This window comes from Oryctolagus cuniculus, chromosome 3 (genome assembly GCF_051225735.1).
Source record: "Oryctolagus cuniculus isolate XC-2025 breed Fujian yellow rabbit chromosome 3, ASM5122573v1, whole genome shotgun sequence".
In the NCBI taxonomy this organism is placed as follows: domain Eukaryota; kingdom Metazoa; phylum Chordata; class Mammalia; order Lagomorpha; family Leporidae; genus Oryctolagus; species Oryctolagus cuniculus.
The window spans coordinates 36879110-36894414 of record NC_142869.1 but is presented as its reverse complement, the minus strand read 5'-3'; the positions used below and the strand labels follow the sequence as shown (position 1 = coordinate 36894414).

At 38.9% G+C, this 15305-nt stretch overlaps 1 protein-coding gene across 19 annotated transcripts in view; it reads left to right on the top strand.

The window, feature by feature from the left end:
- The window catches only part of NBEAL1 (neurobeachin like 1), a 197675-nt gene that overhangs the window by 170010 nt on the left and 12360 nt on the right, over positions 1 to 15305 (top strand). For 16 of the 19 annotated variants that reach the window (XM_089330021.1, XM_051849252.3, XM_089330031.1 and 13 more), the window contains 5 exons: positions 2516 to 2632; positions 5621 to 5710; positions 6131 to 6240; positions 6595 to 6767; positions 11850 to 11944. In XM_089330021.1, the coding sequence (XP_089186147.1) occupies positions 2516 to 2632; positions 5621 to 5710; positions 6131 to 6240; positions 6595 to 6767; positions 11850 to 11944 (585 nt within the window). The remainder of the gene's footprint in view (positions 1 to 2515; positions 2633 to 5620; positions 5711 to 6130; positions 6241 to 6594; positions 6768 to 11849; positions 11945 to 15305) is intronic. The other 3 variants (XR_016231936.1, XR_016231935.1, XR_016231937.1) reach the window with 3 other exon arrangements.

Here is a 15305-nt window from a genome sequence, read left to right as displayed (position 1 = left end):
GGTCTTTCTTTTACCGTTGGTTCATCCTCCAATGGCCACTGCGGCCAGCGCGCTGCGGCTGGCGCACCGTGCTGATCCGAAGGCAGAAGCCAGGTGCTTCTCCTGGTCTCCCATGCAGGTGCAGGGCCCAAGGACTTGGGCCATCCTCCACTGTACTCCCTGGCCACAGCAGAGAGCTGGCCTGGAAGAGGGGCAACTGGGACAGAATCCAGTGCCCCGACCGGGACTAGAACCCGGTGTGCCGGCGCCGCGGGCGGAGGATTAGCCTATTGAGCCACAGCGGCGGCCCAATTAGTTTTTACTTACTTAAAAAATATATAAAAATCAGCCCTTAATTTAAAATAAAGTGGTGTAGCAGATTAAGGTGCCATCTGTGATGCCAGCATTCCATAAAAGCTGGTTCATGTCCCAGCTGCTACACTTCCAATCCTGCTCTCTGCTAATGTGCCTAGGAAAGCAGAAGAAGATGGTCCAAGTATTTCGGCACCTGCCACCCACAGGGGAAACCCAGATGGTGTTCCAGGCTCCTGGCTTCAGCCTGGCCCAGCCCTGGCCTTTGGCAGCCATTTGGGGAATGAGCCAGCAGATGGAAGATTCTCTCTCTCTCTCTCTCTCCTTCCTGAATTCTGCCTTTCAAATAAATAAAATAAATCTTTTAAACATATAAAGTAAATAATACTTATTTCGAGCTGAACATTTAAATACTTAAGCTCTCATAACTGTTACTTGCAATGTAATACTTTGTGATAGAGATGAAAAAATCCCTTTAGACAGAATTATATTCTGCATTCTGTGTCTTTAACTGTATTTGTCATTTTTTTCATATATGTATAAGAATTCAGATATTATTCTGTGTCTCTGACATGAAAGTTAAGAGGGATTAATAATTTATTTGAAAAGTATGCACATTATCTGTAGTTTGATTCTGATAATGTTGATGTTTCAATCTTGTTGCAGGAATTAAAGATTCAACCAAATTGTAAATTTTGAATACTGCATTTAGTTTTTAAAAAACATTTATTAAGCATCTACCATGTTTCCAATAGTGTTCTAGGTGTAGAAAATCCAGAAATAAGTATGGTTTATATATGGTTTTTTTAAAAAAATATTTATTTTATTTTATTTGAAAGGCAGAGTTACACAGAGGCAGAGGCAGAGAGAGAATCTTCCATCCGCTGGTTCACTCCCCAAATGGCCACAGCAGGCAGAGGTGGGCCAATCCAAAGCCAGGAGCCAGGAGCTTCTTCTGGGTCTCCCACACAGATGCAGGGGCCCAAGCACTTGGGCCATCTTCTACTACTTTCCCAAACCATAACAGAGCTGGATTGGAAGTGGAACAGTTGGGTCTCGAACCACCGCCCATATGGGATGCTAGTACTGCAGGCAGTGCCTTTACCTGCAACACCACAGCAGCAGCCCCTTATATATGGTTTTAAGATAAACTGTAGGGGCCAGTGTTGTGGTATAGTGGGTAAAACCACTGCCCATGATACTAGCATCCTACATGGGTACTGGTTTGTGTCCTAGCTGCTCCACTTTCCATCCAGTTCCCTGTTAATAGCCTGGGAAAAGCAGCTGAAGATTGCCTGAGTATCTGGGCCCCTGCCACATATGTGGGAGCCCTAGATGAAGTACCTGGCTCCTGGCTTTGGCCTGGCTCAGCCCTGGCAGTTGTGGCCACATGAGAAGTGAACTAGCAAATTGAAGACCTCTCTCTGTGTGTTTCTTCTTCTTTATTTATTTATTGAATTTCAAATAAATAAATAAATCTTAAAATAAAAAGATAAACTATAGCCTAGGGGGGACATTTGGCCTAGTGGTTAAAACACAGGTTAAGATTCTGGCATGCCACGCTGAACTGCCTGGACTTGATTCCCAGCTCCAGCTCCTGACTCCTGCTTTCTGATAGTGCAGACTCTGGGAGTCAGAGGAAATGCCTCAAGAATTCAGGTTCCTGCCTCCTATGTAGGAGACTGTGGTTATGTTCTTGGCTTCAGCTCCCAGCTTTAAAGGCATCTGGGGAGAGAACCTGCAGATGTAGCTCGCTCGCTCTCGCTCTCGCGCGCTCTCTCTCTCTCTGTATCTATGCATGCATGCATGTATGTATGTATCTGTCTATCTACCTATCTATTTCTCTCTCTGCCTTTCATGTAAATCAGTAAATTCTTTCTTTGAAAATATAGCCTCACTGGAGAAGACAGACCATAGCAACCATTTGTAATCTGATATAGAAAGAAATGAGTACTAAATAATTCACCAAGGGAAAAACAGAAGAGAATAATTAATTCTGACCTAGAAATTCAGGAGAGAGATCGGTAGGAAAAACTTTACCGTAGAACTGGGTTTCCATGGACTGGAAGAGGTGGGGTAGTGACTGAGGAGGGAATAGTACAGAGTTGGGAACAGTGCATGGTATGTAACCCATTATTGCTGCAGCCCAGTGTATGTGAAGGAACCTAGCAAGAGATGTTGTAATATAATTGTGGAATTATTTTTCCTTAAAATTATTTTGAAGGAACCACACCCTCCTAGACTGTCAGCAGAGGAGGCGATTCAGAAGCAGACCAAATCGGACACTTCAACCCTAAACCTCTTTCAACACCTCCCTGAACTCAAGTCGTTTTTTATAGAGGTAAAATGCAACTCAGTAATATCAAGAAGTTTGCTCTGTGAATTCTATACACCTTAAAGTTTATTTCATTCTTTCATGAAGAAGGTTATAATAGTAATTATAGTAAATAGTGGAAGGGTTATAATAGTAATTATAGGAAATAGTAATAATAAATTACACTGTAATAATCTTATTATGGACTTTATTGAAAGCTTTGTTGGTGAATGGTATTCTGAGCTGTTTCTACTGGCTTGCTTTTTTCTACTTCATGTTTTCCAGAAGAAGAGAAAAATAAACTTTGGTTTAAAATGCTTTTTGTGACAATTGAGATTATATGTAGAAAGAGATTATATTTTAATAACTCTTAGATATAATATTTCCTCATGCATAAAATATGTCCCAGTAAATAATATTATTAATTGATAGTATCAGAAGGAATAGCCAGGTAAAATAAGACTAGTTAATGCTGTAATTGAAAGAGTACATTCAGATTCAAATGTAAAATTCAAATGTGGGCCGGGTTTGTGGCATAAGGATTGAGAAGCCAATTGAGGCACCTGCATCCCATATCAGAGTATCTGAACTCAAGTCCCAACTCTGCTTCCTATGCAGTTTTCTGCTAAAGTGCACCCTGGGAGGCAGCAGATGATGAATTGTGTACCTGGGTCCCTGCCCCCACCTGGGTAACCCAGATTGAGATCTGGGATTGTTGCTGCCTTCTGCCTGGCCCAGCCAGCCTTGGGTCTTGTGGGTATTTGGAGAATGCACCAGTGGATGGGAGATCTTTCTCTATCTCTACCTTTCAAATAAAATGGAGATAAATGATTTAAGAAAAAAACCAAACATTTTAATATACATATTGAATTACTTTCAATAATTCAGAATGTTGTTATGAGGTACATGAATGTACTTACAATTAGAACAGAAAGAAAAATGAAAATTAAAATGTTATTGTTATTCAGAATATTGTGGAGACATGCATAGAACAAATATTCTCTCATACAGCATAGCAGGGGTTGGTAAACTTTCTCTTTGAAGGCCAGATAGTAAATATTCTGGGTTTGTAGGCTGAGGCAAAGTGAAGGGTGCTATGTAGGTACATATATAACCACTTAAATTTAACATTCTAAAAATGTAAAAATCATCCTTAGCTTACTTACCACCTACAAAACGGGCAGTGGGCTAGATTTGTTCCACAAGCTGTAGTTTGTAAAATCCTGCATTAAACTACCACTGTAATGTGTTTCTTACATTCATAGGAAATGCCATGGGAAAATATACAGATTTTTTTGGAGAATTTAATATAAAAATCAGTTGAGGTTTATAACTGTTATAGCATTATAATGAATTTTACTAAGATGAATGGTTTTAAGTTCCAGCATATTTTTTTAAGATTTATTTTATTTATTTGAAAGATAGAGTTACAGAGAGAGGGAGAGACAGAGAGAGGTCTTCCATCCGCTGGTTCACTCCCCAATTGGCCGCAAAGGCCAGAGCTGTGCCAATCCAAAGCCAGGAGCCAGGAGCTTCTTCCGGGTCTCTCACGTGGGTGCAGGGGCCCAAGGACTTGGGCATCTTCTACTGCTTTCCCAGGCCATAGCAGAGCTGGATAGGAAGAGGAGCAGCCGGGACTAGAACCGGCGCCCATATTGGATGTTGGCACTTCAGGCCAGGGCTTTAACCCACTGCACCACAGCGCCGTCCCCCCAGCATATTTTGATAAGGAAATCTGTTACTCTTTCTCTAGGTTCATGTTGTTTGAGATAGTTATTTATTTTCCAGAAGTGTCTCAGACAGTTGCTTAGAACTCAAAACACATGGAAACAAAGTTCAGAAATGATTTAAGATGTGTTGTGGCTCCCCAAACAGCACCCAGGTTCAGTGATTTGCCAGGAAGAATCACAGGATTCAAAGTAAGAGTTGTACTAATGGCTAACACTGGTTATAGTGAAGGGATACAAAGCAACATCAGCCAAGAGAAAAGACACACGGGGGGAAAAAAACAAACAAACAAAAAAACAAACAAAAAAAAAACAAAACCAGAAGTAGCCAGGGACATGCATATTGCAAGAGTCCTTTCCCAGTGGAGTCATTCAGTACATGTTTAATTCCCCTTGTAATGAAATGTGAAAATACATTTTTATCTATCCAGGATGCTCATTCAAAACACAGCATCCAAAGTTGTATTGGAGGCTGGTCATATAAGCACTGCTGTGCTTATTAGCACATACCAATATTCTAGACTCTGGAAGAAAAGTAAGTGTTCAGCATAAACTGTATTGTTTGCACAGACTTTCTAGGCATAATGAGGCATGCTTAGCATTCAGGGAAAGTTTTATATCATTGTAAGGAACTTATCTGCCAGCAGAGTCCCAGATCTAGGCAAGTGTTGACCTTGTAGCAGGCATTTCTAAAGACAGCAGTATTAGTTCTGCAGTGTTAACTCTTTACTTGCACTTAAGGGAACCCCTAAATCCCTATTTACCCATAATCTGACAGACCTCTATTATATAATGTTGATAGAACTGTTTTATTATGTGTACTCATTAGTGAGATTGTTTGAGTGCCATCTACAGATACAGTACATGTTTGTCCATCTGTACCCACCATGTTTCAACAGTAGCTCTCCCTAGTAACAGGATCTGTAACAGGATACAAAGCACAGTATCTTTGACTGCCAGTAATTTCGTCCTTCCTTCCCTCCTTCCCTCCTTCCCTCCTTCCCTCCTCCCCTCCTTTCCTCCCTCCTTCCCTCCTTCCTTCCTTCCCGTCTTTGTTTCTTTCTTTCTTTCTTTCTTTCTTTCTTTCTGTTCGTTCGTTTCAATTTTATCATCCAAATATGGTATATAATTCCTTCCCCACATTTTACGTTGACTGATTATATACTTTGATAGAGTTAAAGTGCTATATGTTATAGAATTCATCCTTGTTTCAAGAGATAAAAATTGTCCGTTATTGTGCCTAATAGATATGAACAGATCCAGCCACTGTGCCTCTTTTATTTCATAGGGAATTAGTGACGGTATTCCACTCTTAAAGGCCATTGTCCCCAAAAATCAGTCACGTTCTTTTATGTCTCAAGGCAGCCCTGAGTTACTGGTAAGTAGATTTTTAACTTTTTCACTCTATAACTATATCCATTACAACTTAATAAAAAGAAAAGAAAAAAATCTTTTTTAAAATAGTAGAGAAAATTTTGTAGAAAAAATTTGCCAAATATAAAAATGTAACTTCTATGTACACTTTTTTTTTTTTTTGACAGGCAGAGTGGACAGTGAGAGAGAGAGAGAGAGAGAAAGGTCTTCCTTTGCCGTTGGTTCACCCTCCAATCCTATTAGAGATTGTGTTTGACAGCTTTTCTTAAAATAAAATTAAGAGCTTTTCCCATTTAACTTTCTTAATGAGTTTCCTGATTTAAGTGCACTGTCCCACAGTATTCTCTCAATAGTAAATGCTGACATCTTGTGCATCTGGGTATTCTGTGCTACTTTCTTTGAGTCTTCATCTGTTCCTTTCCAGGTAACAGTAAGCATGAATTATGTTATTGGAACACATGGATGGCTGCCTTATGACAGAAACATATCTAATTACTTCACATTCATCAAGGATCAAACTGTGACAAATCCAAAGTAAGTAAATCAACATTTAAACCAAAGCAGCTGCAACATATACCTTATTGCCAGGAAGAACAACTAAATTAATTTATTCACATCCTCCTCCTCCTCCTCTACTTCCTCCTCCTCCTCCCTGTTACTCTGCCTTTCAAATAAACAAATTAATAAACATTTTTTAAAAATTAACATGAAGAAAGTAAGATTAATATATTTTCTGAAAGTCTTTTTATCATTTAGTAATGGACATTCCAAATAGAACATTTGGAACTTATTTTTTATATCTGTTTTAGAGAGATTTTTCAAAACAGTTGCTATTGGTCCAAGTGACCTTTTAAGGAAAAGTCTAATATTATTTAATTGTATTTACAGAACTCAGCGTAGTATCAATGGTCCTTTTGCTCCAGGGCTGGAGGTCACTTCCAAGCTGTTTGTAGTATCACATGATGCAAAGTTGCTCTTCAGTGCTGGACACTGGGATAATAGCATCCAAGTAATGTCACTTACAAAAGGCAAAATTATCTCACACCATATCAGACATATGGGTAAGCATTGAACATTTTTTATAAAAGAAAACTAATTTTTTTTCTAACTGTAAGTCATATATGTTCCTTGTAAAGAGTATTAAAATTTACCTTTGAAGCTGAGTAGACTTTTTGATAGTGCAATATCATAAATTTTATATGCTTTCTATAAGAATATCTAATGTACTGGCACTATATTAAAGGACAGTATAAGTTAAGTGCATTTTCATGATATGTGGAAGATGTTTAAGTCTTTTAAAAATCGACTTACAGGGACGGGCACTGTGTTGTAGAGGGTTAAGCATGCAGTTCTGGCAACCCATATGGGCGCTGGTTCGAATCCCGGCTGTTCCACTTCTGATCCAGCTCTCTGCTAACAGCCTGGAAAAGTAGTAGAACACAGCTCAAGTGCTTGGGCCCCTGCACCTGAAGTGAAAGACCCAGAAGAAGCTCCTAGCTCCTGGCTTTGGATCAGCCCAGCTCCAGCTGTTGCAGCCCTTTGGGGAGTGAACCAATGGATGGAAGACCTCTCTCTATGTCGCTCCCTCTCTCTGTACTGCCTCTTAAGTAGATAAATAACTCCTATAAAAAAAATTGACTTACAGGAACAAGAATTTTTAAGGCAAGATGGTAACAAAATTTGTCAGTCAGTAAAACATCAACTGCCCTATTAGTATATTAACAGTAAAGTTGGAGCAAGGTAAAATTGCTGATGTTGTTTAGCCTGGTGTTTCTTAGTATGTCAGTCTTTAATATAAGAATAAAATCTGAAGCCTTCATCACTTTAATTCCTAAGCCAGAAAAAGATACAACAGAGAAAGAGAACTAAAGACCAATAACCTTGATGCACATAGATGCAAAAATCCTCAACAAAATATTAGCTAATTGAATCCAACAACACATCAGAAAGATCATTCACTTAGACAAAGTAGAATTTATCCCTGGGGTTAGGGATGGTTCAACATTCACAAATCAATAAATGTGATGCATCACATTATCAAACCGAAGAACAAAAACCGTATGGTTATCTCAATAGATGCAGAAAAACACTTGATAAAATACAATATCCTTTCATGTTAAAAACCTTAAGCAAATTTGGTATAGAGGAACATTCCTCAACAGAGACAAGGCAATTTATGACAAACCCACAGCCAGGATTCGATTGAATGGGGAAAACTGGAAACATTCCCCCTAATATCCAGAACCAGACAAGGAGACAAGGATGCCCACTTGCACCATTGCTATTTAATATAGTCCTGGAAGTTTTAGCCAGAGCCATTGGGAAAGAAAAAGAAATCAAAGGGCTACAAATTGGAAAGGAGAAAATCATAAAATCCTTATTTGCAAATGTCATGATTCTATGTATAGGGTATCCAAAAGACTCCACTGAAAGACTATTGGAACTCAGAAGAGTTTGGTAAAGTAGCAGGATATAAAATCCACGCAGAAAAATCAGTAGCCTTTGTCTACACAGACAGTGCCATGGCTGAGAAAGAACTTTTAAGATCATTCGCATTCACAGTAGCTCCAAAAAAAATTTAATACCTTGGAATGAATTTAACCAAGGGTGTCAAAGATCTCTACCATGAAAATTACAAAACATTAAAGAGTGAAATAGAAGAAGACACAAAAAAATGGAAAAATCTTCCATATTCATGGATTGGAAGATTCAACATCATCAAAATGTGCATACTACTGAAAGCAATTTACAGATTCCATGCAATCCCAGTCAAACTACCAATGACATTCTTCACAGATCTAGAAAAAATGATCCTAAAATTCATATGGATACACAAGAGACCTTGAATAGCTAATGCAGTCTTAAACAGCAAAAACAAAGCCAGAGGCATCACAATACCTAATTTCAAGACATACTACAGGGCAGTTATAATCAAAACAGGTTGGTGCTGGCACAAAAACGAGTATGTAGACCAGTGTAACAGAATAGAAACTCCAGAAATCAACCCATGCATCTGCAACCAACTTATCTTTGACAGAGGAGCTAAAAGCAATCCCTGGAGCAAGGACAGTCTCAACAGATGGTGCTGGAGAAGAAACTGGATCTCCATGTGCAGTAGTAGACTGACACCAGACTCATAACTTAACACCTTCCACAAAAATCCCCTCAAAATGGATCAAAGACCTAAATCTGTGACCTGATACCATCAAATTACTAGAGAACATTTGGGAAACTCTGCAAGTCATTGGCATAGGCAAAGATACCTTGGCATTGGCACTGGCAATCAAAGCCAAATTTGACAAATGGTATTACATCAAGCTGAGAAGCTTCTGCACTGCAAAAGAAACACTCAACAAAATGACAAGGAAACCCGCAGAATGGGAGAAAATATTTGCAAGCTACGCAACTGATAAAGGATTAACATCCAGAATCTAAAAAGAGCTTGAGAAATTCAACAAAAACAAAACAAACCAGTTTAAAAATGGGCAAAGGACTTGAACAGGTATTTTTCCAAAAAGAACATTCAGATGGCCAACAGATACTTGAGAAAATGCTTGAGATCACTAGCCATCAGCCATCAGGGAAATGCAAATCAAAATCACAGTGAGGTTTCACCTCACTCCAGTTAGAATGGCTCTCATACAGAAGTCAACAAACAACAAATGCTGGTGAGGATGTTTTGTTTAAAAGGTACCCTTGTCCACTGTGGTGGGAATATAAACTGGTGCAACCACTGTTGCAGACAGTATAGAGATACCATAGAAGTCTGAGTATGGACATACCATATGATCCACCCATCCCACTGTAGAGAATTTACCCAAACCAAAAGAAATCAGCATATGAAAGACTTATTGGTACCCCTATGTTCCTTGCAGCATGATTCACAGTAGCTAAGATAAGGAATCAACCCAGATGTCCATCAACTGTTGATAAAGAAATTATGGTGTATGGAATACTACTACTGTAACAAAAATTGATATCCTGTCTTTTTTAACAAGGTGAATGCAACTGGAAACCATGATACTTAGTGGAATAAGTCAGTCCCAAAAAGACAGATATCATATGTTTTCCCTGATCTGAGGTATCTAATAGAGCACCTGAAATGTAATGGAGTGAAATAGATATTTTGAGATTTGATGATTGTTGATAGCAATTGTCTCTTCCATTGAGAAACAGTATTTTTTTTCTTCATACTGTTTGTTGAACTCTTTTACTTAGTGTAAGACTAACTATTTGATTATTACATAAACTAAAAATAGATCTTTGTAAAAATTAAGAGTGGGAATGTGAGAGGGAGGAGGAGAAAGGGTTGGAGTACAGGTAGGGGGGAGGGTAGGGATGGAAGTGTCTCTATGTTCCTAAATCTGTATATATGAAATACATGAAACTTGTATAACTTAAATATGATTACAAAAATACATGTGAAGAATAAAGAATAACTTTATAATGAATATTCATGAATCACTAATATATTTAAAGGAATGGAATATTATAATTACAATTGAAGCTTCTTTCTGATTCCTTAATTTATATCCTCCTCTGAATTAACTGCTATTCTGGCTTTTGTTCTATCGTTACAATATTTTTTGGCATATATTTACCCTGTGGGTTTGAATATCCAAATAATACATTGCTATTAAATGACTTGCAAGATGAAAAAAAGGAAGTAATTAAAATGACTGTAATGTTTGTATATTCCAGTATAATGAGTAGTCAGAAGTGTCTAGAGGATTAGGGATTAATATTGAAAAGACTGGTCTTCAAATTGAGAAAAATATGCGTATAAGAGATTATTGCACTATTGAAATAGTAAGTATATGATGCATACTTTATAACATGATGGGTTGTACTTTAACACTTTTATTTGAGAATATGAAAATTATTAAAGATCTTAGTTTATTAAATTAAAAAAAAGAAAAAGAGCATTAATTCCTTGAAAGTCAAGCTTGACTGGGTGTCATGTGTCAACAAGGTGATGAGAAGGAATTTGCCTTAGAGTGTGTTTTATTTATGTTAGAGAGAAACATACCTTATAAATGGTTTAAGAAGAATGAATGGAATATTTGGACTTGATTAAATGACAGTTTCCTTAACAAATCAGGAAGCTGAGATTAAGAGTGCTGGGTTTTCACATGGTGCGTATAATACCAGTCAGCCTCCTTAGGGTCTCTGTGATTTGGGCAATGATCTCCTTTGCTGTTTTAGTGTAAGAAATGTTAAAGCTTTGGCTTTTGATTCAGTTTAAAATAAATAATCTAAAATTTGTGTGCACTAAAAAAAAGAGAATAAAATACTGAGTAGTTTCTTTTTTTTTTTAAGATTTGTTTTATTTATTTGAAAGGCAGAGTTATAGAGAGAGGTAGAGACAGAGAGAGAGAGGTCTTCCATCCATCTCTGATTCACTCCCCAGTTGCCTGCAATGGTCAGAGCTGCGCCGATCCAAAGCCAGGGGCCAGGAGCTTCTTCCGGGTCTCCCACATGGATGCAGGGGCCCAAAGACTTGGGCCATCTTCCACTGTCTTCCCAGGCCATAGCAGAGAGCTGGATCGGAAGAGGAGCAGCCGGGACTAGAACTGGTGCCCATATGGGATGCCAGTGCTTCAGGCCAGGGCTTTAATCCACTGCGTTACAGCATCGGCCCCCAAGAGTAGCTTTTTTTTCTAGGAAGCACCTTAGTGAAAGGAATTGCAGTCTGCTGCTAATTCTGTGCCACTGTGTCACTTAGCTCACTTAGCTCAGCTGTTGGCAATTCAGGAAAGATTTTCTTATATTGTAAATTTAGTCCATAATATGTACTATTTTTATTGAGTATGCATATCCCATAGTCTTGTAATTCCCAATGGGAGTTGAAGTTTTATGAGAATGAGAGTGCAGAGAAATGTATAGGAATTAATTGGGCATCCATTTCAAGCTGTCTGACATCCTCCCAAGATTCTAGTAGACATTCTCCATACCCAGCATCTATTCCTTATGGTCAAAGAAGGGTGGCCTCAGAGAAAGCTTTCCTAGGCGATTTTAACATTGCTTCTTTCCTTGTTGTTCTTTCCCAGTGCCATTCCTGCCTTCCTCTCTGATAGAATAACTAATGTAGTAATAGTTCTGTTCCAGAAAAATGAAACTTTCATTTTATCTTTTTCTTACAGATATTGTGACTTGCTTAGCTACAGATTACTGTGGAATACATTTGATTTCTGGCTCCAGAGATACTACATGTATGATATGGCAAATAACGCAACAGGTAGTCACACATTTAAATCTCTTTGTTTAGACCACTCCAAGAAAACTGTTGAAGTGCTACTTAGATAATAGATTTTTCTCTGACAGTGAATAACTGAGCGAGTTTGTGATCTTTTTCCTATAGTCTATCCTGTCTTAATCACTTGGGTTAATTGTCAGATTCACTGTTAATTCTCATTACTTTTTTTTTTAAAGATTTATTTATTTGAAAGTCAGAGTTACACAGAGAGAGAAGGAGAGGCAGAGAGAGAGAGGTCTTCCATCTGTTGGTTCACTCCCCAATTGTCCACAACAGCAGGAGCTGCACTGATCCAAAGCCAGGAGCCAGGAGCCTCCTTTGGGTCTCCCATGTGGGTGCAGGGGCCCAAGCAGTTGTGCCATTTTCCACTGCTTTCCCAGGCCCTAGCAGAGAGCTGGATTGGAAGTGGAACAGGCGGGACTTGATTTATTTATTTATTTGAAAGGCAAAGTGACAGAGAGTGAGAGGAGAGAGAGAGAGAGAAAGAGACATCCACATGCATGCACTTGAGAGAGAGCTTCTATGCACCGGTTCATTCCCCAAATGGCCCCAACAGCTAGGGCTGGGCCAAGCCAAAGCCAGAAGCTAGGAACTCCATCTGGGTTTCCCACAAAGATAGCAGAGGCCCAAGCACTTGAGCCATCTTCTGCTGCTTTTCCAGGTATATTAGCAGGAAGCTGGATCAGAAGTGGAGCAGCCGGAGCTTGAAGTGACATCATATGGGATGTTGGAATTGTGGGTGACAGCCACAATACTGGCCCCAACCTACATTTTTCTTTATGTAATATATTATGTTGAGAAATTTCCAGCTGGTGCCACGGCTCAATAGGCTAATCCTCCGCCTGCAGTGCCGGCACCCCGGGTTCTAGTCCCGGTCAGGGCGCCGGATTATGTCCCGGTTGCTCCTCTTCCAGTCCAGCTCTCTGCTGTGGCCTGGGAGTACAGTGGAGGATGGCCCAGGTCCTTGGGCCCTGCACCCCTATGGGAGACCAGGAGAAGCACCTGGCTCCTGGTTTCAGATCAGCACGGTGCACCGGCCACAGCGCAGCGGCCACTTGGGGGAGTGAACCAATGGAAAAGGAAGACCTTTTTCTCTGTCTTTCTCTCTCTCACTGTCCACTCTGCCTGTCAAAAAAAAAAAAAAAAAAAAAGAAATTTCCTAAATTTCCAAGATTTGAACCATCCTTGAATTCCAACATAAACCCATGTAATTCATGGTCTATTGCCAGCACAGTTTACTGCAGCTGTTTATTTGCTAGTACTTTGATTATTTCTCTACATTAAGTGAAATAGGTCTGTTTTTCTTTTTTTATAATGTTTTATAATGTTTAGTATTGGGAAATGAAACATTTTATCAAATGAATTTGGGAAGCATCCATCTTTCTTTATAACTTGAATTACTTAAATAATATAGGAATTATATGAGTTTTAAAGGATAGGTGCTGGCATTGTGGCACAGTGGTTAAGCCACCACCTGCAATATCAGCATCCCATTTTAGTGCTGGTTGGAGTTCTAGCTTCTCACTCCAATCGAGCTCTCTGCTAATGCACCTGGGAAAGCAGTGGACGATAGCCCAAGTGCTTATACTTTAGCCACCCACATGGGAGACCTGGATGAAGCTCCTAGATCCTGGCTTTGGCTAGCCCAGCCCTAGCCATTGCAACCATTTGAGGGGTGAACTAGCAGATGGGAGATCTCTCTCTCTCTTTGACTTCCCACCCCTACTTCCTTCCTCCTTCTCTGTAACTCTGCCTTTCAAATAAATAAATAGATCTTTTTGAAAATAAAGGGTAGAATACACTAAGCACTCAGACTGACACTTCCTTCCTCCTTCTCTGTAACTTTACCTTTCAAATAAATAAATAAATAAATAGTAAATAGATCTTTTTGAAAATAAATAAAGGATAGAGTACACTAAGCACTCAGACTGACATTTTTAAAGAAAAATAAATCTGCTCCAGGTAGTAGCATATCAAGGGAAATTGATACACATTATCTAGAACAGATAGAAAGAATGGGCAGAGTTGTCTAGAGTAATCATGAATAAAAAAAATAACATGGCAACTATTCAGACAATCCATAGTATAAGAAATAATATACAAAGCAAATAAGGACATGAAGGTAGAATCTACTTTCTTTTGGAAGAAATAACTCAAAGATAGATTCCCTGTGATAAAATGAAGTTAATAAGAGAAAATAATAAGACTAGCAAGTAGTTCAATAAAATAGGAGCTCAAAGATGAAACGATAAAATAGTTTAAGGTGAAAAGGGAGGTTATGAAAGGATTGAACAGAGATTAGAACCAGCACTGTTTATAAAAGCAAAGCAGAAACAAACAGATTTGATGTGGTTGCAAACCAAATTAATTATGTAGAGGAAAGTTTTACAATAAAGTGAATACAAATGAAAATGATTAAGGGTTAAGACAGCGGGAGGTACAGGGAGGAGATTAAAGCAGTTAGAAAAAGAAGTATAGCCATAGAAATCAAAGATGGGGCTGGCGTTTTTGTGACGCTGTGGGTTAAGATCACTTGAGACACTGGCATCCCATATAAGAGTGCTCTGCTTCTTATCCAGCTTCCTGCCAATGACCTGAGAAGGCAATGGCAGATGGTCCAAATACTTGGGCCCCTGCCACCCATTTGGGAGACTAAAATGGAGTTCCTGACTCAGACTTGGCTGTTGTGGTCATTTTGGGAGTGAACCAGCAAATGGAAGATCATTCTCTGTCTCTCTATCTCTCCCATTCTCCTTTTCAAATAAATCCATCGCTGAGACTTAAAAAATAATATTAGTAATTGTTTATTTCCCTGAGGTAGAGCCTCTAATAAATGGAAGACAAAGTATTCAGAGATGCAATACAAAAAATTTTTTTGATGTTAAGGAAGGATAAATCTGTATATTAAAAGGGAAAATAATAGTATTCAGTGCAGCAGTTAAGATGCCATTTCAGACATGTGCATCCCATATCAGAGTATGTGGGGTCAAGTCCCAACTCCACTTCTGATTCTGGCTTTCTGCTGTTGCGTATCTGAGAAGGCAGCAGATGGTGGTAGCTCAAAAAGTTGGGTTCCTGCCTCCCAAATGGGTGAACTGGATTGAATTATGGACCCCTGGCTTCAGCCTGAGCTACTGTGGGCATTTGGGGAGTAAAGTAGTAGTTGAAAGATCTAGGTCTTCCTGCCTGTCTGTCTCTTGCTCTTTCTGCCTTTCAAAGGGACAAATAAATAAATAAATTTCCCAGAAAAGGGGCAAATAACCTGAAAAAAAAATCCAAGATAATCAACATTGAGACATTCAGATAATGCATTGAGAATAATTTATTGAAAATAGTTCAGGAA